Source organism: Vanessa cardui, chromosome W (genome assembly GCF_905220365.1).
Source record: "Vanessa cardui chromosome W, ilVanCard2.1, whole genome shotgun sequence".
Taxonomy (NCBI): domain Eukaryota; kingdom Metazoa; phylum Arthropoda; class Insecta; order Lepidoptera; family Nymphalidae; genus Vanessa; species Vanessa cardui.
In genome coordinates this window covers 7,487,543-7,512,403 of record NC_061153.1, presented here as the reverse complement: position 1 = coordinate 7,512,403, position 24,861 = coordinate 7,487,543, and the positions used below count along the sequence as shown (strand labels likewise).

Sequence of the window (24,861 nt, the reverse complement as noted above, 5' to 3'; positions counted from 1 at the left end):
TTTCGATATTACCTTCCCTCTCTAAAATACTTGAAAAAATTATAAATAATAGGCTTCTGAAATATTTGGAAGATAAAAAATTACTATCTGATTCACAATATGGCTTTAGGAAAGGAAAATCAACATCAGATTTAGTTCATTCCCTCACGAATTACATTGTAGATAAATTAGACAATAAAGAAAAATGCCTAGCAATTTTTATTGATCTTCAAAAGGCCTTCGATATGGTGTCTTTTAATAAAATGGTTCAGAAGTTAGACGCTTTAGGTATAAGAGGTAAACAGCTACAACTTTTTGAAAACTACTTGCAAGATCACTCCCAGCAGGTTAAAATAGGTGATGTTATTAGCAATGAGAGTCCTATCACTTATGGAATTCCCCAAGGCAGCATTTTAGGCCCAACTCTATTTCTGTGCTACATAAATGAGCTTTGAAACCTTGATCTAAGCAACTGTAAAATAATATCATACGCCGATGATACTACTCTTACATTTCATGGTAAAACATGGAATGAGATATTTTTATTAGCACAAGAGGGTTTTAATACGGTCAATCACTGAATGGCTTTAAACACTCTCACGCTAAATCCAAATAAAACTCAATACATAACCTTTTCCATACGCAACACATACCATAATACAATTCTACATGAATTAATAGCTCATTCCTGTAATCAAAAAAATCTCATTACATGTAACTGTCCCATGATTAACAGAACCGATCAAACTAAATACTTAGGTATTACAATTGATAAGAACCTCACTTTTAAAGGTCATTTAATGCAAATAAGCCAAAAAATTAGAAAACTCACATATATCTTTGAAAATTTAAGAAATATCGCTGACTGGAAGCTCATCAAGACTGTTTATATATTATTATGCCAATCTTTAATAGCATAATTGAGGTGGAAAGAACTCAAAGAATGTTGCTTAAAGTAGCTCTCTCTAAGCCTCGCTTATTCCCAACTGTAAATTTATATAAGGAGGCAAATATTCTATCTGTCAGAAAACTTTACGTACAAAATATGATATAGTTGACTCAAGAAGATCTTATGAGGTCTGTGAAACTCAAAGGGTTCAAATTTTTTTTTGCCCAAAAATTTTATAACTTTAAAGTAGGAAGGCTGTATAATAAGGTAAATAGATTACTTACTATCTCAAATTTAATTAAATTCTCATGTAAAAAAAAAATAACAAATTGGCTATTAACACTTGACTATGAGGAGACAGAAAAAATAATAATGTAATGGCTAATATCATAACCATGAACCGTTCAAACACACACACACACACACACAAACACACACAAACACACACACACACACGCACGCACGCACGCACGTCGCAGATACGCGCATTACAAATTTCATATTACATGTAAATTTATATAACAAATAGTTGATATCCTAGAGGTGGAGCCAGGAGACCCTTAGCACAGGGCAACCTAGTTTGGGCTCCTTTCTCCCACACATAATTGTACTTATTATTAAGATGCGTTTTAACTGTAATGTCTGTAATGTGGGAGAGAATAAATATATTATTATTATTATTATCATTATTCATATATATCGAGAACGCATAACGAGTGTTACCGCGATTAAGACCCCTACAAAATTTACCTCGATTTGATCCAAAACGCTGTACATTTCTAGTATACTTACCGCGTGGAAAATATTTATGATTATAATTGTCGCGTTGATGGCTGGGTCCTCTCTGGTTGTAATATCTATTATTAGAAAAATTATTATTTTTGTACCTACCTCGAAATCCTCTTTTACCTCGAACTGAGGCATTCCTTAGGTGCATCATGACATCAGCATTTGTTGAGGTAGAGGGCAATGAAATCTCTTCGTCCTTCGCCGCTTGGATCGCATCTTTAAGAGAGTTGTAGTTCCTAGCTGCTATTATGGTACTAAGTTATTATTTTTTAGACCATCCGAAAACTGTTTAATTCGTTTAATTCGTTTAATTCGTTCAATGGTTTTAAAATACTATAATGTGAAGAGTCTCCGTCTGCTTGAGATATTGTCAAATCTGTGAAAAGCTTTTCTATTTCAGTTCCATATTCATCTACCGATCTCCAACCCTGAGTAGTCTGTTGAAGACGTGCTTGAATAGCCGTAAATTATTTTTTCGTTAAAAGATGAACTTTCATATCACTGACAATATCTTTAACAGAAGTTTAATCTATCGACATTTTCGGATAATCTACTCTTTAAAATAAATTTAATTAATAACGGGATATCCGAATCTTTCAGCATATTCGCATACATTTCGATACCATCAATTAATCTTTTTGTGGTCTCTTCCACACCGTCCATGACTGGCAACAAACTACAAGCCGTTTTTAAATCAAAATCCATTTTTGTGGAATTATTTTCTGGCTTAATACACAATTTTTTAATTTCTAAATATAGTATATTAATATTTTCATATATCTCAATAGCTTTATTCACTATATCCAACTTTTCACTACACTTAATGTTTTCCAGAATTAAATTACTACTTAACACAAGTTTTTCGCACTCGATTAATTTATTTTCTATAATATTCCCAGTAAACATTTTTCTTACCTGTCTTTATTAAGTACTAGCTGACCCGGCGAACTTTGTTCCGCCTTAATGGCAATAAATAAGCAAGTTTTTATTTTTATTTTATTCGAAAAAATACAAAAAAAAAATTAAATAACTACATTAATCATTCATTATTATTTCTGTATTTTAGTACATAGGTTGCTCTTCACTTAAGCACCTTGTGATACACGACATTTTTTGTTTTATTATCAGGCGCAAAAACAAACAACGCAGATGGTCTTCCGACCCGTGAACATGCCACGTATAATTGACCATGGGAAAAACATGAATGTTCTAGATTTAAACCACAAACTTTTAAGGATTGGCCTTGTGATTTGTTGATTGTCATGGCAAATGCAAGACGTATCGGAAATTGAAGTCTTTTAAATTCAAACGGCATATCGGTTGGGATCATCGGGATCCTCGGAATGAGAACTTCCTCACCTTTGAATTTTCCTATCATTATCGTAGCGTAAATTACATTGTTCATCAATTTACTAACCACCAAACGCGTACCGTTGCACAGTTTTGGTTGGTTTATGTTTCGAAGCATGATTACTACGGAGCCAACCTTTAGGCGTAAATTGTGCGGTGGTAAGCCAGGCACGTCCAAAGAGTTTAAAAATTCAATTGGATAGTTGGTGGCTTTATCTTCATTTGTGACGCAGTCAATAGATTTGAATAAATGCATTGTTCCAATGATCTTATTTTGAATTATGTCGTTCAGGTCATCTACATCTTTATTCTTAGCCGCTAAAATTGCTCGCTCACTCAACCATTCATTATTATTGTAGTTAGAATTAATATTTGGAAATACATTGTTGATAAGTTCGTCTTTTGATGAGACAAAATTACAGAAATTATTTGGAAATGATATTAATCCGCTCGATTCATCGACAGGTACTTGACCATTACCGATAGTCAGCAATTGCTCCGAGAAATCTTCAGCAGATGTATCATTAAGCAATGTAACTCTCATGTTTGTTGTCAGCTGCAGTTTCTTCACATAGCGCCATAGATTTGACGATTTGAGGCAAGCGTTTATTTCGTCGGCAGCCGTAGATCTTGGAATTACTGGCAGTATTTGGCGGAAATCGCCAGACAGTAAAATCATTGCTCCTCCAAAACATCTCGAGTCATTGCGTAAATCTTTTAATGTTCGGTTAAGTGCTTCTAATGCACGTTTATGCGCCATTGTGCATTCGTCCCAGATGATGATTTTCGATGTCGCTAAAACTTTGGCCATTGCTGAGTGTTTTGCAATATTACACGTTGGTTCTTCAATAGTTTGAAGATTTAACGGTAATTTGAATGCTGAATGAGCCGTACGGCATCCTTCTAACAATGTGGCTGCTATTCCAGAAGAAGCAACTGCAACCGCTATGTTGGATCTCGCCCGAACAGTTGCTAAAACTAATGACATAAGAAATGTCTTGCCAGTTCCACCAGGGGCATCTAGGAAATATAAACCACCATTTTCATCAGCGATTGCCTTCATTAAAGTATCATAAACTTCCTTTTGTTGGTAATTCAACAGGGGTACATTCCTTTGAACTACTAAATCTAATTCCTGGTGATCATATTCACGTTCCCGTTCCAATTCTCGATTAAATGCGTCATTAATTTCACGATTTGGCGCTGGCATTCCTAACCTGATTAATAAATTACCGCACATGAGGTAACACATATCTTCGATCAAGAGTAAAGCACGATTATGTATCTCCTCATTCATCTCAATATCGTGATTTCTGGAACTGACACGACTTTGATGTAAAATATCTTCTGACATACTATCCTTGTATTTGTGCCACAGGTTACATGGGTTTGATGGAAAACATGTCGAAATTATAATAGCGAATAATGTGCGTATCTGACTTGGAGATGCAGAGATAATGGCTTCAGCGATTGTCGTATCCCAATGGGTATCGTTTTCTAATAATTTCAATTCTTCACATGCAGCACGATATGTTGGGAATATTACACCATTAACAGTTCGTAGTGTCTCAAATGAAGTTGGCCCACGCACATTCACCAGCAACAACCGCAAATAGAAACATTCATCATTCTTTGGATGAACTGTATACATACGACCAAGAGCATCAGTAGAACGCACATCTGGATACCCAGGAACCGCATCACCTTGCTTCCGTCTTTGAAAATTCTTGGATGAAGCATTCCAAGTATAATAACGTGGCATCTCCGAGTAAAGCAAAGTTCGTGCAAACTGATCGCTTTGGCAGATTGCAAAAAAACTGGTCAATGTAGTTGCTGGAGGTGTTTCAGCACGTTGCGTAGCATTCGAAGCCGTGAAATATACTCGTTGACCATTCTCCAGATGCACCGCCAAATGTATAACAGTAGGATGACGTTCGTGAATGGGAAATGCGAATATACGCCAAATCGCTTCATTACAGTTCACATAACGACCAACTTGATAGCGTGAAATTTCATCGTTGGTATTCGAGGATTGCAATCCAAAAACCGCCATATCACTGCCTTTCGTGACATATTTGCAAATATATTTTATGGACTTAACTGAATTGCAGTATTCAACGTTGCAATGTGTCTTGAATGTTTTAGAAATAAGTGGCGAATATGGAACAATCCAACTGTTGTCGACAACGAAATCCATTCTTTTCACTTTCGTTGTGACAGTTCGACCGTTGTCATCTGGTGATCGACGCCGATACAGCGGATACCCATCGTTGCCAGTGACAGTCTCCGCCGTTAATTTCCGTGGATATCGTTTAGAGCACTTTCCATCGACCATGCAAGGTGATTGGGGGTTGATGGAACCACACGGTCCATGAATCATATTAGTAGTAACAACATCATGTAGGTCTGGATCGACTTCATGATCAGGAATCTCGGCACATATGATATCATCTATTTGGTCAGGCTGAATTCTTTCCACTAACCAAATAAGAATGTGTGCGTGCGGCAGGCCTCGCTTTTGCCATTCGATTGAATACATCCAGCATCGAGTATCTCCAAAGACGCGTTGTTTAACAATAAAGTTCATCAGGGACCGATTTTTTTGCCTGAATATACGTGCTGTGATGTCGTGTCTATCATTTGATGTTTGTCCGGGAAGCAGCAATTGAGTAATTTCTATCCATTTTGGATTACAGGTAAAAGTAATAAAGAGATCTGGCCGGCCGTAATGACGAACATATGTCATTGCATCTTGTGCATATTCATGCATATGACGTGGGCTACCAATGTAGGTCGCCGGCAGAATAGTTAATCGACCAATATTAGCTGCATTTCCTTCAGTACTAACTGCATCACGTAAATGGATGTACTCCTCAGAACGCAGTTTGGCTTGGTTCAACCTAATAAATGTTAAACGTTCCGTTTCTATTTTTACATACATGTCAACGCAATACTGCTGAAACAATCGACGAAACCGCAGCAAATAGTTGTCAGCATTTTGACGAATCATCAAACGATATGCATAATAATTCATTGAGCTAACTTTCTTTGTAGTTTCTTCACCTGAAATTAAAAATTTGATAATTAACCATTTCAAAGGCAAATAATACAGACATTAACCATTATTAAGATACTGATACTGTACCATTCAATGGATTTATCATTTTAATATTAAAATAATATCCATCTTCTCCTTGCCAAAACATCAGTGGGTATTGCAATGCGTCATATGATCGATGAGTTTCCGATATTTGTTGCAGTTGCCCAGTATCGCGACGTGTAAGCACAATATCGCGTTTTTCCAATTGTTCACCAACAATCAGGATGGCAACTTCGTCTATTGTTGGAGCATTAAATGTGCGTTCGTGTGTTCCAGATGGTCGTTTATCTGCTTTGATGACAACTTTATACTCATCATTTGGCATGCGCTCTAAAGCACTCTTAAACAACCTGACCAATGCATGATGTTCATGAAGCAGACACTGCAAGTCTTGAAGAATTGCTCGCTTCATTCCTGCATTGATCCCTAGGCGTCGATCAAGTTGTTCTTCCATGTTGCCCATGAAATATATTTGTAAAAATTTATTCTGTGTATCTTCGAAAGGTAGTAATGATCCAATTCGATGGTGAATCTGTCCTTGTATCTACAAAATAAAAACCAGACAGTATTAACTGGGTTATAAACACTTTTTCCGTGGGAGAGTAGTATAATACATACCAATAGATAAAGTAAGTTATTCTTTAACTACATTCCAGTGTTGGGCAAATTTTAATTGCAAGAACAATTAAAGATTAACAATTAATTAATTGTTAATTGTTACTAATACAGTTAACAATTAATCAATTGTAATTGTGGAAAATCACAACTAACAATTAATTAATTGTTAACTGTATTAGTAACAATTAACAATTAATTAATTTTTAATTGTTTTGTTAATTTTAATTAAAAAATAACAATTAAAAATACTGCTATAATATAAAGCTGGTACATATAAATATACAATATACCCGTGTGGTTCCGGGTAGTAGAATAGTGCCCCCCATCTTTTCTTGTAGTTAAATAAATATGTTAGCAACAAATAAAAGACTTGAACGAAGACGACGACTTGAAATGTTTTTGTTTTACACCTACGCTGCGGAAATATTGATCAATGCAACTTTATATTATATAACATAAAAATAAACACTTTTTTTTCTGTGGAAAGAGAGATTTAGAAAAAATAAGCTATACTTAAAAGCCTTTGACCACATTTTTTTTCGTCTGAAATCTAATACTTATAGCTTAATTTTCCTTAATCTTTACTAATTTCATTTTGATATATAAAGTTAATTGTTAGTTTTAATTGTTTTATAAAACAATTGAAAAAGTTAATTGCAATTATTTTAATTGTAAGTTGCAATTGACATACGTTAATCAAATTAATTTAATTGCAAGGTGCAATTAAAAGTGTAATTGCGATTAATTTAATTGTAACTAATTTAATTGCAATTACTTTTTTAGTCAATTAATAAAATAATTGACAATTGCTTGATTAATGCCCAACACTGCTACATTTTTTTTTTTTTTTTTTTTTTTTTTATGGAATAGGTGGCAAACGAGCAGGAGGCTCACCTGATGGAAAGTGACTACCACCGCCCATGGACATCTGCAACACCAGGGGGCTTGCAGGTGCGTTGCCGGCCTTTGAGAAAGGAGTAGGCTCTTTTCTTGAAGGTTCCCATGTCGTATCGGTTCGGAAAAACCGCCGGCGACAGCTGGTTCCACAGAGTGGTTGTGCGAGGCAGAAAATGTCTAAGAAATCGCGCTGTTGTGGATTTTCGGACATCAAGATGGTGCGGGTGAAACTTAGAATTTTGACGAGATGTCCGAAGGTGAAATTCAGCAGCCGGGATTAATCCGAACAATTCCTCGGAACATTCCCCGTGAAAAATTCGGTAGAAGATGCAGAGTGATCCAACATCTCTACGCAAAGCCAAAGGATCAAGGAGATCGGAAAGGGCTTGATCGTCGATAATTCGAGCCGCTCTACGTTGGATGCGGTCAAATGGAAGGAGCTGGTACTGGGGAGCACCCGCCCAGAGGTGAGAGCAGTACTCCATGTGAGGCCGAATTTGCGCCTTGTAAAGTTTTAGGCGATGGGCCGACGTGAAGTACTGTCTCGCCTTGCTGAGCACACCGAGCTTCTTTGAAGCCAATTTGGCTTTGCCTTCCAATTGACCGCGGAACTGAACGAGGCTCGAAATATCAACGCCAAGTATTCCGATACTACCTGTAGCGGCTATCGGGATGTTCTCAAATCGTGGAGATACGACAAATGGTGTTTTTTTAGCGGTTAACGCGCAAACTTGCGTCTTTTTGGGGTTGAAATGGACTAAATTTAGCCGGCCCCAGTTCGAGACTTCGTTTAACGAAGACTCGATTTCAGACACAAGTTTGTTCCGGTTTTCTTCGACGTTTTCCCGAGAAATATTAGCGCGGCCGGTGTATAAGGTGTCAACGGTACTGTCGTCTGCATAGCAATGAATGTTCCCGATTTGCAACAAATCATTGATATGCAGAAGAAACAGAGTGGGTGATAGGACGCAGCCTTGTGGAACACCAGCATTGACGAATTTTAAGTCAGAGCATGCACCGTCGACAACGACCTTGATGCTCCGATCTGCCAAAAAGCTGGTAATCCAATTGCATAATTTCCCGGGAAGCCCATAAGAAGGAAGCTTCGAAAGAAGCGCTTTGTGCCATACGCGATCGAAGGCCTTCGCTATGTCCAAGCTGGCTGCTAATGCCTCCCCCTTGCTCTCAACTGCTTCAGCCCACCTGTGAGTAAGGTAAACTAGAAGATCACCGGCTGAGCGACCCCGACGGAAACCGTACTGGCGGTCACTAATCAGCTGATTCTCCTCTAGGTACCGCAGGAGCTGGCAGTTAATAAGGGACTCCATTATCTTGGAGAGCAAGGAGGTGATGGCTATAGGCCTATAATTGGACGGATCTGAGCGGTTGCCTTTTTTAGGGATCGGATGCACCAAAGCAGTCTTCCAGGAGTTCGGGACGACGCCTAATGCGTAGGATTGCCGGAAAAGACGCGTTAAGACCGGTGCCAACTCGGGAGCACATGTCCGTAGCACGATTGGAGGGATGCCATCGGGTCCACTCGACTTGTGAATGTCCAAGGAAAGAAGTGCTTTCCGAACTGCACTTTGCCGAAATTTAACCTCCGGCATCGTCGTATCACATCGCGGGATTGATGGAGGTGACTTTCCTCGGTCATCCAGAGTCGAGTTCGACGCGAAGAGAGACCCTAAAAGATCGGCCTTCTCCTTCGCGGTATGGGCCAATGACTCACCGTCCCTGTGCAAAGACGGAAAAGAAGGCTGACAGAAATTCCCTAGGACAGCCTTAGCGAGAGACCAGAACGCACGTGTTCCTGATGGGAAGCGCACCAGTCTCTCGCCAATTCTGCCAATGTACTTCGACTTCGCCTCAGCTATCACGTTTTTGAAGGACCTGGAGGCAGAGTTATATTCCTTTCTGAATGTGCTGGTGTTTGTATCACGAGACGCCGATGCGTTAGCCCAGTCTTGGTAGCGTTCCCATTTTCGGCGTGAAGCCGTCTTACAGAGGCGACCAAACCAGGGCTGGGACTTGCCACCAATGGGCACCGCAGAATATGGAATGAAAAGTTCCATACCCTGAAGCACCACATCGGCGACAGAGTCAGCAACAACGCTCGGATCATCCATCGAGAAACAAACTCGCCCCCATGGGTAAGATGCAAAGAAGGACCGCATCCCATCCCAATCTGCTGACTTGTAGTGCCACACGCGACGACAGCCCGCGAAACGAGGTCGTGAGTACCGTGCAACTGGCACTGTACTCCGGACGAGACAGTGGTCCGACGAGCCCAGAGGGGGATCGACGACAATCTTATAGCCGTCCGGATGCGAAGTCAGCAGAAGGTCCAACAGGGAAGGTGTATGATCCTCCACGTCCGGTATTCGCGTTGGCGAGGTGACCAGTTGTGTCAAATCATAAGCCAAAGCGAAGTCGAGAACAGATCTACCCGCATGATCAGTGGTGCGTGATCCAAGCCACTCTGTATGATGAGCATTGAAATCGCCCAGAATAATGATCTCTGCGGATGGAGTCTGCTGCAGCACGGAATCTGTAGCCAATTGGACGTGCTCAACCAGTCGGTCGGTTTCGGCATTACCGCTATGGGACCTATAAAGGCACGCGTAGATTCGCGGATGGTCGTCGCAGTCTACGCGCAGCCAGATAATTGATAGGTCCTGCCCTTCAAGGCTGCCGAGGCGTCGAGAGCAGATATCATCTCTGACGTAAACGCACACCCCAGCTCGTGGCACAAAAGTATGCTCCAATTTGTACCCGGGGTAAGAGAGAAAAGACGTATCGGCAGGAGAAGATATCTGGGTCTCGGTAAGAAAGAGCAAGGCCGGCTTCGCCGTCTCAAGGTGAAAGTGAACGGCATTCAAGTTGGAGTTGAGTCCCCTTATGTTGCAGAAGTCCACAGCGAGTGTGGTAGGGGTTGCCTTATGATGCCTGCTCCGCTTGCCCCGAACAGTGGCGAGCGCAAAATTGCCCCCCCCAGAATTCGGAGGGCAGCCTGGGCATCCCTGCTCAGGCGGTGTACGTCCTGAGCATGGATGCCCAGAGAGGGATTCTCCATCGCAGTCGCTGATGGTACCCTCCTGGGGTAATGTCACCAAATTCTGCACAACCATGTTTTGGGGGGAGAGGGATCGGGCCTCCGGAACTCTCACTTACCGGACGAAACGCGGTAGCATAGCTACCACTTCACGCCGATTTTAAGTGAGAGAGTGGTACTTCCCCGGGCGTGCCGGCCCATTCGACTGCAACCGAGAGGTATGCAGTGTGGCACTACCACTTGCTATGTAAGTACAAAAATAAATACCTTAAATGTCGGATTAAAACCTCCTTCTTCGATAATGTCTGCCCCAAATGACGTCATTTGGAAACAACTATTGTATTTTCGAGTATTTGCAAGAAAGTGGCGTGATTCTTGTGTTTCGCCGCAAAGCAATGAATACAATGGCTCATGTGGCGGAGTCAACACTGGCAATTTCACTTTACCATTAACGCAGCATAATCCAGGCGTTTCTCCGGAAAACTTTAATGCACCACAATACTCGCAAACAACGTCCATTTGCCCAATGCAAACGCTAGGATGCAAGCTGTAATCATTGCTGCAATCGTATCGAAACGCAGCTCGATTCAAATCAGCTAAATATCTTGTTCTGCGTCGCAAATTATCTATTTGTTGACTTCTGTTGTTCGCTCGACGATTCTGCATTGCCAACCGAGCTGTTTCACGGGCTGCTTCACTTTGCTCTCGTGATTGAGAAGCACGAAGTCGAGCCATACTATTGCGGCGCTGTTCACGTGCAATTTCTTGTTCTTCTTCAGTCCTTTCATTTGCAGTATTTTGTATTCTTCTTGCATTACGGCTTTGTCGGGAAAGATTCGATCGTCTTGGTCGCGGCATTATTAATTAAACTTCACTTCACTTCAATCCACTTGTTAATTATTTATTTAATAGAAATAGTTTTAATAGTGATTTCTTACAAATATCAAATTGTCATCCATACGTCATTACATAGCTGTCATTTTACGTCAATTACATAGCTGTCATTTGCGTTTTGTTATTCCAAGTCTGATTCTTTTTTGTTATACCACGTTTTATAGTGACTGACGTTTCATGTCAAGTCACACAGGAACGCTGTCGAACGGGATAAAAAGTATCCTATGTCCGTCTCCTGGCTCTAAGCTACCTCCCTACCAATTTTCAGCCAAATCTGTTCTGCCGTTCTTGAGTTATAAGTGGTGTAACTAACACGACTTTCTTTTATATATATAGATTTTTTTTAAATTCAATTAAGGAATTATATATTGTACATAACTGATCCGTCATACTAAATTCTAATAATTATAAAAGATTTTTTATAACATTTATTACAAAATATCACAACCAATTACTTTATAGTAATTATATACCTAAGAATGTCGCCACGTAACATGATCTGTGCGGAATGTTACATCTTTCCTTTTTGGGCAGCGAGTATCATATTCGTGAGTGTCTGAGCACTGATTTAATAACATTAACTGATATTATAACTAGGGATTATATTATTATACTACATTAACATATTAAAATAATAATTAAGATTTGTTTTGTTTTTTGTCTTTAATTATGCAATGAAACTTACGCTCTTTGTAGTAAACGAATTTACTTCTTCTCGGATCCATCTTTTATGGCATCGCGTATAAATTTTGTAAACTCCAATGATGGTGGCCAACAATATAACGAAGACTACTATTCCCATGAGAATATTTGTTATTCTGATGCTCGTTTTGAGTTGTTCAATAGAAGCCTGGTTTCCACTGGAGCCCGCAGCATTTTGTGCAATAATTATATCTTCTTTCGATTGCGATGTTTGGCACATACTTGAATTATTGTAATTCCAAAATAATGTTATTTTATAATGAAAACTGTGCAGAAAACAGTGCAATCAAAACAGCAGCAGCAGCAAAAGCAGCAGCAGCCGCAGCACTGGACATGCAGATATTCCTCCGACGAAGCAGCATACTCGAACTCAGCAACAATCCTCTGCTGAGTCCACCAGGAAATATCGTAGTGCTTCAGAATATACTTTTTATTGAAAAGTATATATGTATATAAATACATAAAAAAACACTCCCTGTGAACAAAACAACTTATTACCTATCTTGCATAAGCACTAAGAAGGTCCTAAGAATGCCCTAGACACAGGTACAAGCAAGAATAAGCTATCAAAATTTAATAATAACTCAAAAGATTGAAGTTATTGAATTGAATATTTAAAGTGTCAAAAATGAGGAAAATATTGCTTAATTTGCAATAATACAATATGGGAAAGGAAGAACTATATTAATATTAAAGAAATAGTGCCTCTAAATGATTTAAATCACCATAGGATTCGACTTAGGTCATTCAATACATGGACAAGGTCTATGTTCAGTTTTTGAGTGAAATATGAAGGAATTAATAGAAATTATTACTGAGCCATGTAGAATATTGATTAACAAAGGGAATTAACGTATGAACTCACCTCAAGAGTGTTTAAATAAATAAATATTCGGCAACGCCTGTCAAATAATGCACGTGGCCGGTATTTTACGACGACTGGAATTGAATAGAATTCGTATATAATCTGAAACGAATGCAAAACCAATATACGAAATGTAGAAACAATATATCGAATTCCAATATTCCAGAATATTCGCTGAATATACTCGTGAGTAAAAATGATTATATCGTTTTAAAATAAACAAGTGTCGGTATGCGACCGGCGCCTGCACAACGATAGAATGACGACGCAGAAAACGCAGTGTTGCCGTTCCACGAAATTGATAGATGATAAAGACGACGACGGTTACGGTTCAAAAATCGAAGTTTTGTTTAAAAACCGATAAACATGTATAAAAATAAATACTATAATTTTAGTAAAAATAAATTATAGAAATTTTTAGGGTTACAAGCTTCAAGTCATATTTAATACCAATAGAAGATTTTAACATAACACAAAGAAAGCTTAGGCCAATGGGTGGTCCACCATATTTGGATCGACACACGAGATGTTTGTATAAAGGCGACTTAACACTAGACTAATTTTATAATATAACATACACACTAACACAATATTTTTATTACACTTCACAACTATTTCTGAAAATTTTTTGCTAACATTCCTTTTTTGACTACTAGCTCATTAAATTTCTCTCCCACCGTTGCTGAATCATTATTAAAAAACAATGTGAAAGAATGTAATATAAGTTTTAAATTTAATACAGTAGGTGTAAATGACATAATAAGTTCTTTCAGATCGCTATATGTTAAAAAAACTGCCGATCTGTGGGGGAACTCTGTTAAGGTAGCCAATTCAATAATTTTTGTAATCACACCCTACCTTGTCAATATATTCAATAATTGTGTTCTTAGTGGCGTGTTTCCTGACCTCATGAAATATAGTAAAGTAATACCAATATTTAAGTCAGGTAGTACATCAGACCCCAATAACTATAGACCCATCTCTGTACTACCAACTCTTAGCAAGATCTTTGAAAAATTATTACTAAATCAAATGGTAGTACATTTTAACAAGAACAAGTTGCTACACAAGAAACAATTTGGATTTACAAGAGGTCGCTCGACTACTGACGCTGGTGTTGAGCTCATAAAAATATCTACAGGGCCTGGGAGGAGTCACAGGATGCCTTGGGGATTTTTTGTGATTTATCTAAGGCCTTTGATTGTGTGCAACACGAAACCTTGGTCAGGAAGCTACGACATTATGGAGTCAGGGACACTGCACTCAGTCTTCTGATTTCGTATCTGAGCAATCGGGTTCAGAAGGTTGATGTAAATGGAAAGAGATCTCCCGGGGTTCAGGTTACTGTGGGGGTCCCTCAAGGATCAATTCTTGGTCCATTTCTCTTCCTTGTTTATATAAATGATCTACCACATCTCTTAGGTGATAAACTCGAGATAGTATTGTGTGCTGACGATACTTCTTTAATATTTAAAATAAAAAGACGTCTTATAATGTATGACGATGTGAACAATGCTCTCTCGGAAATAGTACATTATTACATTAGTACATGTATTAAATTAATTACTCCCAATGTAAGATGTGTCAAAACGAATGTACTTTTAAACGGGGAAGCATTAGAGTCGAGATGGCCCAGTGGTTCGAACGCGTGCATCTTAACCGATGATTGCGGGTTCAAACCCAGGCAAGCACCGCTGTTTCATGTGCTTAATTTGTCTTTATAATTCATCTCGTGCTCTGCGGTGAAGGAAAACATCGTGAGGAACCTGCATGTGTCAAATTTCATAGAAATTCTGCCACATGTGTATTCCACCAACCCGCATTGGAACAGCGTGGTGGAATATGTTCCAAACCTTCTCCTCAAAGGGAGAGGAGGCCTTTAGCCCAGTAGTGGGAATTTACAGGCTGTTGATGATTGATGATGAAGCATTAGATGTATTAGAGTCAACAGACTCTAAGCTCCAATGGGGCCCCCATATAAGTAATTTAGCTGTTACTCGCGACTTCGTCCGGATGGAATATTATTTATATAATAAGAATTTTTATTTATATAATAAGAATCATTAGTAGGTATATTTAAAAAAAATATATTTGTTTACAGTAGGTATAAGGTACCTGTATGTATTATTCCATTGAATGGCAGAAAGTACCTAGGAAAATTTATTGGTCCCTTATGTCCAAGAGACACTTACAGGGGCCAGCGTCACGTCGTGTACAAAAATATTTTAAAATGACCTAATTTAAAACATCTTTGTGCACAACGTTTGCTGTTTTGTTATTATTTGTTAAAATGTGGAGATTGTTTGGACTCGACACTCGCGAGCAGGCTACGTACAGGTGGTATGCGAAAACCAGTTTTACTCTAAATTGACACCTGCTACTTTAAGCGTTTGCCCTTGCGCTTTGTTAATGGTCATTGCGAAGTCTGGTTTGTGGGGAAACTGGATTCTTTAAAAATTGAAAAGGTAAATCTGTAGGGATCATGGGTATGCGGGGAATCAAAACTTTTTCATCTTTAGTTATTCCTGTCATTATAACTGCTCTAATAATATTGCGTCCTAGCTGCGTAATTTGCAACCGAGTCCCGTTGCATAGTCTCGGCGCTTCGAGATTTCTCATTAACAAAACTGGAACCCCAACTTTCAATCTCAGCTTGTGAGACGGCACTCCTGACAGCTCTAAAGAGTTTAGAAACTCTGTAGGATAAGATGTCACCTGTTCACTGTCCATGACAATATCAACAAAATATTCGACAACATCGTCTTGTACATGTGACATCATTCGTTCATTGATCTGTCCCACGATTTCATTGGTCGGTGCTAATATTGCCCTTTCACACAGCCACTCTCTATTCTTCATGTTATATTCCAAACCGGGATAGACGTTGTTTCTAAGATCTTCCAAGTTGTGGACAGCATTACAAAATTCTTGATTTAATGTAATCATGCCGTTAGCGTCTGTAGTCATTCGACCTTCACCAATTTTCAATAGAGCAGCTGCATATTGCCCCGATTGCATATCATTATGTACTCGCATGTTTTTAGCCAGACAAAATTTTTTTACATGCACCCATAATGTAGACGCTTTCAAACATGCATTTATCTCATCTGCTGGAGTGCCTTTGGTAATGACAGGTAATGTCTGTCGAAAATTACCAACAAGCAGCATTACCATCCCACCCATTAAACTCTGGTTGCTTCTGATATCTTTTAGAGTCCGATTGAGCGCCTCGATCGCTTTTTTATGCGACATTGTGCACTCATCCCACACCAACAGTTTGCATTGTTGTAGCATTCGGCCACGATCGCTGTTTTTTGTAACGTTACAAACTGGAATTTCCTCATGAGGTAAATTTAATGGGAGTTTAAGTACTGCGATCGAGAAGCGTCGCCGCAATTCCAGAGGAAGCTACGGCAACAGCTATTCCTTTGTCTTTGCGGATTTGTGCTAAAAGTAAATTTAGTAGAAAGGTTTTTCCAGTTCCTCCTGGCGCATCTAAGAAAAAACAATCCACCCTCACCATTATCGATTATTTGCACAACAATATTAAATTTAATTTTTGTTCCGTGTTCAATCGAGGAACAGACTCAGAACTCAGAACAGACATTGTAGTTCAGTTCTCTTATTAAATAACTACTTACTTCTCCGATTCTTTGTGGCCAGTTCATTCCAAAATCTGATAATGTCTTCCCAGATATAGCCATCACTTGGTCTTCAATCTTAGTTAGCGCCTCGTTATAAACTAAATGATTATATGTGACATTGGGATTATTTTGTTATAGTCTGTGCAAAATATCGTCAGACATATCATTTTGGTACTTTTCCCATAATATCTGAGGATTTGAAAGACCACACGTCGCTATGAGGATGGCAAAAAGATCTCTCACCTTAGCTGCTGATCTACATCGTGCAGCCTCTTCTAATGTCGAGTCCCAATGATTATCATTCTCTAACAATCCTCTAGTTTCACAGGCTTCTCGGAAGGTAACAAAAGTTTGACCATTGTATTTCTTGAGATCATTGAACGAAGTTGGCCCACGCACATGGTGTAGCAGTAGTCTCAAACAAAAGCATTCAATGTTGCTAACGTGGACAGTATAGACCCGTCCTAATGCATCTCCAGATTTAACGCCAGGCCAATCAAGAAGAACAGTTCCTTGAATTCGGCGTTTCCAACATTTTCTACTGGCATCCCACGTGTAATACTGAGGTACCTGAACGTACAAAGGTGTTTTTGCAAATTTATCTGATTTGCAAAGGTCAAAAAAGGCGTTCAAAGTTGGTTTGGTGGTGTTGTCACTCGCTGGTGAAAATTATTTTATAATATATATATATTATAATATTAAAAGCAGCATCAGCAAATGCTGCCATATATTCATCGTTAACCTACGTCTCCTTTCTGCTTGCCGCCCGGAATTAATACCGCCCGGGTCTACTGAGAGGTCTCTGCAGCTCTTTGAGCCGCGTGACGCTCGGCATCCAAGACTTGGCGAGCATGGGTCTGCTGAGAGGTCTCTGCAGCCCTTTGTGCAGCATGACGAGCAGCCTCTAAATAATGACGGCTCTGTGTTTGCTCAAAAGTTTCAGCAGCACTTTAAGCTGCGTGACGCTCTGCATCTAAAGTCCGACGGATCTGTGAATCCTCTTCCGATTCCAGTGATCTAGCCAGTTAAGCAGCCCGAGCTCTGCTAGAGCTTTTAGCTAAATTGGACTTTCGTTTGCGAGGCATCGTAGAAAAACAAAAATAAAATGAATCGAACAAAGCAGATGTACAATGTGTTTAAGTCACGTTTAAATGAAAAAACAGAAACTAAGCAATTAAATTATCAATACTTATTTACAACCAATGCACAAAAAGAGTAGGAGGTAAGTAGGTTAGGTTACAACTATTACGATTTATTAGATTAATTCAAAAAAGGAAATAAAAGTAAATCGGTATTTTTTAAAGTAACGGAAACTATCTTACCTATTATTAACTATGAGCTAAAAGATCCCGAAATATTAAATATGTACAAAACTAATTTACAGGACCTACCTACTAAAAAATACTTACTACTAAAAATATTCGAAACAACAAAATAATTTTACTTTATCGAAAAATGTAATTCTTTGTAGCGCAAATTTCTCTAATCGCATGCGTCGGACAACGACATCTGCGACATCTCACGTGTCTGCCACTTCGGGTAGGCATAGTTAGACTCGAGGGCTCCCCCACCTTACGACTGCGCCATAGCCTGCCATCACACTTCGGCGAATGTGCGCGACGACGACCGACAACTGACAGCAGCGGCGCCGATGCAGAGTGTTCGTTAAAAGGAACTTTATCTTCAAAAGCTATATTTTTTTTAATTTGATACACCTAAAAATTCTTAATATCATGTTCCTAGGTTTAGTGGTTAAGATTTTGTATACAAAAAGTTTGGCTTCGTTGTTCCCGTGCCGAATCCGTATCGATCCGTTCTGTTATACGGTACGGACTTGGAGCCTTTTTAAAAAAAAAATTTCACAAAACTAAACTAAGAAATAGTAGGGGTTGAGGGTTGAGTCCTTGAAATAGAAAAACAACAATATTAATTATTGAACGCGACCGTCGGAATCGGTGGTTGGAGTAGGACTGACTCTGAGGAGCGAGCTACTGTCGGTTCTGGAGGAAAGGTGATGAGTTGGCTGCTTCGGTCAGCAAAAGGGGTAACAATGTAGGGTTATAACACCTCCCCGGGGTAGACTAAACTTCGGGGTTGAAATTCGAAGTTTAGGAAAGAGAAACTAAATGTGCCTTCTGGTGCTGGCTGGCGGAATATCTTCTGGAGATTGGTTAGCTTTATTAGCCTGGATAGGAACCACAGGATCTAGACTAGGAGCTGCAGGTTCTGGATTCGGTGGATTTGCAGGAACTGGTTGCATGACAAAAGGGATTTGGTAAGTAAGACGGCCACGCGATTTAATAAACAAAAATAATCTAAACACACCATATATTATATAATACCAATAACTATAATTAAGAGTATAGAATAATGATCTCCGTATTTTATTATAGATTTTTGATTTAAAATCTTTTGTGTTTCCTCTGTTAACGATTTTCATTTATACTTAAAATACTACTTACGGAGAAAATGAATCAAGGTCTATATTTTGCAATTTAATAAGGGGTCCATTACTTATTTCATTTTTAAACTTATCTAAAGTACAGCATGAATCTAAAATTATATTAAAATCGGGACGAATAGTAGTAATATTTATCTTAATACTAACAGCTTTGGGTATTAACTTTGTACTTTTACAATATGCATAACAATTTATTGGAACTGTAATAATTCCTATACCAAGTATGTTCAACTCTGAATCTTCTTTGTCATTACACTCAATTGACAATTTGTTACTCTGTGACTGTATATAAATCCATCTATTATTACTAATTTGTTTCCATAAATCTAATTGTCCGTAAATAAAATCCGTTTTACATTGTTCCGGTAGAGCACTTATTACGTTGGATAAGAGTTCACTTTCGCAACTAGGGTTTGCACTTGTCGAATACACTGTAATTACGTCACATATGAATTCATGAGAATTTATAGTCTTGCAGTCCGTGATTGATTCTAAGGTGCAATATTCTAATTTATCTTTGGTCAATGCAATATCAAATATATTTAGGTACTACAAAAATAAACGAGTTAGGTTTCAAACTATCATGCGGCGTAGGTAATACTATGGTACAGGTTATATTCCTTAGAATATACAAAAGGAATTCTTAAAATAAAAATAATCTTATTCCTTAAGCTAAAACACATTACATTAGAAACATTCATTAATATATGAATATGACTTAATTCTAAAGTAATTGGTAATTTGCGATTGACAGGTAGATACCTATAGTTATCAATAAGTTCCTGGAATAATTGCGTGGGAGTTAATATAGCTGGGTGTAGAATGTTTTGGCTACTTAGTAAGATAGCATTTATGATGTCTTCCAATTGGAATGATAATGCAAGTACGTAATGATATTAATTTTGATCGTATGTAATGATTCATTAAATTTGGAAAATGTGGATGTTGTAACCAAAATATTTTCTTTACTTAGAGAAGCTAATTTTTTCTGTTTATTATGTAAATTTTGTATAGCGTTATCATGTTTGACGGCATCGTCCTCGTTTAGAGTGCCAAATATTATTTTGGACAGTATGCCTACACCACTTATCCAAGCACTACGTTTGAATTTATTGGTGCTTGTCAGGTGAGTGATAGAAGAATAAGCAGAAACTATATCTTTATATCTAATAGTTAATGGTTCTAAACCATTATGGCATTCAAGTTGGAATGTAATATTATTCTGAAATTGATTGCAAAGGAATCGAGTTGTACCTAATACCTCATTAATATTTTGAATATGAGGTGCGATATATCATATGGAGTGACAACGTCTAAGTGACCAACATTCACTTTGAGTTCTCCAATCGGGTCAAAGTATATTCCAGGACTCGAGATGAGAGGTTGTAGATAGCTTTGCTGTGACTGACCTTGGGACGAGGCCCTGTAAATGACAAATAAGCCAGATGATGCCTTAAGAAGAGATATAAAGAAGGTAAGTACTCTAAAATTAAATTACTTACATAGACTTTGGATTTTATTAACTAATAGTATAATGCTAATGATTTTTCTTTTTCAGAAGGCGAAGTCTACTCTCAGGTAAGTATTCATTTTATATTTATAGTTAGCTATGTCTAAAATTTATATATATTCACAGATTACTGTCTACATCGGCTGCTGGCTTGACCTGGTCAAAATGGTGAGTAACGTGACGTCTGTTTATTAATAAGATAAGCGTATTATTACCATTTATTTTGACTACCGTGTAAGGACCTTTCCAGAGAGGCGAAAGAGCTTTCCGCCTTCTTAAGTGATTCTTTAAATAAACGTAGTCTCCCACCCTATATTTGGCGGGACGAGTGCGGGTACGATTTCTTGTAATTTCTTATGAATTCCAAAGCTTTTACTCTTGAATGTTTTAAACGATTTTGTAACAGACAAACATATTCAGGATACGTATTCCAGGAGGTTCGTCGTAAATGAAATTCGGAATAAATGGTTTATTACCAAACATTAGTTCGTGAGGCGTAAAGTAAGTCGTTGTATGAACTGATGTATTATAAGCTAGCATTGCAGTATAGACATAGCGAGGCCAATTTGTCTGTTCTTCATTGATATAGGATTTGAGATATTCCTTAAGCGTGGAATGGCTCCTCTCCAGAGCGCCTTGAGTTTGTGGGTGGTATGGAGAGGACCAGAGATTTTTGATTTTTAAGAACTTGCAGGTCTTCCTAAATAGATCAGATGTAAAATTATTCCCCTGGTCGGTAAGTATCATTTTGGGTATGCCAAAAATATATATGTAATGTAAAAGACACTCACTGGTCTCCTCAGCTGTTGTGCTTCGGATAGGATATGCACTAGAGAATTTAGTGAGGTCGTCTTGGATAGTGAGAATGAATCTTAATTTTGCGGTACCCGATTCTGGTAAAGGACCGACAATATCCAGAGATATTCGCTGGTTCAGTTCAGGGGAAGTGCTAGTAATTTGCATAGGGGCACGGTTAACTTTACGCAGTGCTTTGTTTTGTTGACATGCTTTACAGTGTTTTACACAGGATTCAATGTCGCTTCGCATGCCCTTCCAGTAGTACATCTCCTTAACTCTATTATACATACGAGATTGTCGAATGGGTTCCTCATATCAGAAATTCCAATATTATTTATATTCCCTGTGGAAATTAGATCATTCCTGGCGGTTTTTAAAGTCTGAATCTGAAAAATCTCTGAAAAATCTCTGGGTAAGATGACTCATCGAAATGATGGACCTTTGTGAACATAAGGTAGAAAGCTTTATTATCTTTCGTGATTCTTTGAAATGAGTAAAGTTGTCTTTCAGTATTGAGCATTAAGTTGCTTAACTCCGGAATGTCTAAGACTTCCTGAATAAAAGGATTTGATTAATCTAGGTCTATTGACGTAGGAACAAATATAACTTTAGCAGGGCATTTCATGAAACTCTCATTATGTTCCACTATTTCTGTTCTAAAATTTTTATTTTTATCAGAAATAGCTTTAAGGAAGCTCTGGTAAGTGTCAGAAGCAGTGGAAGGATCTGTGCTTGTAGACGGTTTTGGAGAGTCATCGTAGGGGTCGCTAAGTAAAGGTAAGTTCGTGGGTTCTAGAGGAAGGGTTCCTAATTCTGCTTCAGGATGTAGTGCAGATGGTACAGCGAGAGGATCTTCGAGTATAGGAGGAGCTTGAATAATTGTAGGATCTGCGCAGGTAGGAATAGGCGTATCGATTCCAGGGTCTAGGAGTTCTATAGGAGTAGGAGGATTCAGTGGTACGAAGTCTAAGTCTAGTTCTTCCACAGGAGAAAAATCTGTTCCTAGTATTTCGTCTAGATTTTCTTGGGGAATGTTAGGAAGCTGTTGCTCTACTGGGGCTTGGTCATTGGCTCTTTGATTAATATCGACAGAGGGGTTCGGCTGTAAATCGTTTTTATTTTCGGGAAGAATCGGATTTACGGGATATCGAGAGAGGGCGTCGGCGTTGGCATTTATTTTGCCTTTTTTATACTTGATATCATAATTAAATTCGTCCATCTTTAGACACCATCTTACGAGTCGTGAACCAAGGTCTTTGCAACTAAATAACCATTGAAGTGGTTTATGATCAGTGACTATCGTAAAATAATTTCCATACAAATAAGGACGGAACATTTTCGTCCCAAAGATGATTGCCAAGCACTCCTTTTCTGTTGTGCTATAATTCGTTTCTGATTTGTTCAATGTTCTAGACGCATAAGCTATAGAGGCGTCACAAGTTAGTACAAATGGTTTTGAGAAATCTGGGTATAAAAGAATAGGTGCTGTGGTCAGTTTGGTTTTCAATTGTTCAAATGCTAACTGTTGTTCATTATCCCAATTGAATTTAGTGTCTTTTCTTAAAAGAGTCGTAAGGGGTTTAGCAAGTTTTGAAAACTGTGGAATGTATCTGCGGTAATATGAAATAAGGCCTAGAAAGGATTTCTGCATTCTTCAATCCGAATGGCATTCTTTTAAACTGATAATGTCCCTCCGGGATACTAAATGCTGTTTTTTCAGCATCCTTCGAATCTACTGGAATTTGGTGAAAGCCTGAAGCTAAATCTAATGTACTGAAATATTTGCAATGGCCTAATTGGTCTAAGATTTCATTGATTTGAGGTATTGGATGAGATTCGCCGATAGTAATATCATTGAGTTTGCGGTATTCTATTACTACACGCCACTTCCTTTCCCCTGAAGCATCCAGCCTTCTTAGGGACAACCCAAATCGGAGAAGGCCAAGGGGATATGGATGCTTCAATTATGTTCTGGGCTAGCATTTTCTGAATTTGATTTTGTACTTCCATTTTGTGACATTGCGAAAACCTATATGATTTTGTATTAATCGGAGTATCAGAATTTGTTTTAATCTGATGATTAATGGCAGAAGTGAATGTAAGCTTATCTTGAGGCAAATGAAAAATGTCTGAGAAGTTATGGCAAAGGTTTAAAAGCGCGTCTCATTCTTCTTGATTCAAGTGAGAAGTTCTAAGAGATTTTAAAATTTCTTGGCTTCTATTTAGTGTATTATGGCAATTTGAGATGGGATTATAATCGTATTTATTAATAGATTCAATCTTTAAACATAAGTTAGATTTAATTTCGACTGGTCGTTCTGATGTATTTAAGATAGAAATATTAACTCTGTTATTGGGCTTCACTTTCACTAGACAATTAGATATACGAATGTTATCTGATATATATTGTGATCTAATATGACACCTTCCCCCATTTCTGGATTTTTAACGGAACATTCTATGACGGTTTCTGTTCTTGCAGGTATCAAATAAGTAGGATAATTGAAGTAAAGTTTTAGAGACGATTTACCGATATGCAACAAATTATTATTGTAATCGATGTTGCAGCTATGCGCATTAAGCATATCTGAGCCTATTATTCCATCGTAAGGTAGGTGTATTTTATCTATAACGTGAAATTGATGATTTAAGCTGGATTTAGATAATCGCAATTTTAATTGGAAGTGAATGAGGAAGTTTCGATGAGATCCTCTGAGGAATCAATGCCTAAAAGGCATTGATTCCTCAGAGGATCTTGATTTTCTCTTGTTTCAATTGAGTTCGTTTTGAGAAATTTTCAGTAGACTAACAGAAGATCCTGAATCTACGAGTAGTGTTAATGGACGTTCTGATACAGAAGATTTGACGATTACATGAGGTAAAAACATAAGTGAAGGATTAGTAGTTATTTTGAATATATTCGGTTTCACATTTTTAGTAGACTTTGTAGATACAGCGGACTTAGCAGATTCGATAGATTCAGTGAATTTAATAGATTCAGTAGATTCAGTGAACTTAGTAGATTCGATAACTTTTGGTATAGTAGATTTAGTAAAACTTGACACGGTGGATTTAGTAAGATTTGGCATAATAGATTTAGTAAGATTTGGTACAATAGATTTAGTAAAACTTGACACAATGGATTTAGTAAGGTTTGGTACAATAGATTTAGTAAAACTTGACACAGTGTGTTTAGAAATATTTGGCAAAGATTGGTCTCCATTTAAAGGAGGCAGTCTTGATTTAGAAGAGACGCTTGGGGTGTCGATTTTAAAAACTTGAGGTCCCGTACGACACCAGGACGAGACTC

At 38.1% G+C, this 24,861-nt stretch overlaps 2 protein-coding genes across 2 annotated transcripts; both read right to left on the bottom strand.

The window, feature by feature from the left end:
- Positions 1-1,382: 1,382 nt before the first annotated feature.
- LOC124542535 lies at positions 1,383-6,561 on the bottom strand. The gene is made up of 4 exons (XM_047120477.1): positions 6,321-6,561; positions 3,089-6,070; positions 1,760-1,900; positions 1,383-1,510 (listed from the first exon to the last, which is right to left on the bottom strand). Exons 1-4 carry the CDS (start codon positions 6,559-6,561, stop codon positions 1,383-1,385), a joined length of 3,492 nt encoding a protein of 1,163 aa, XP_046976433.1.
- Positions 6,562-15,544: 8,983 nt separating this feature from the next.
- Positions 15,545-16,390, bottom strand: LOC124542534. The gene has a single exon (XM_047120476.1). The coding sequence runs from the start codon at positions 16,388-16,390 to the stop codon at positions 15,545-15,547; it is 846 nt and encodes a 281-aa protein (XP_046976432.1).
- Positions 16,391-24,861: the final 8,471 nt, after the last annotated feature.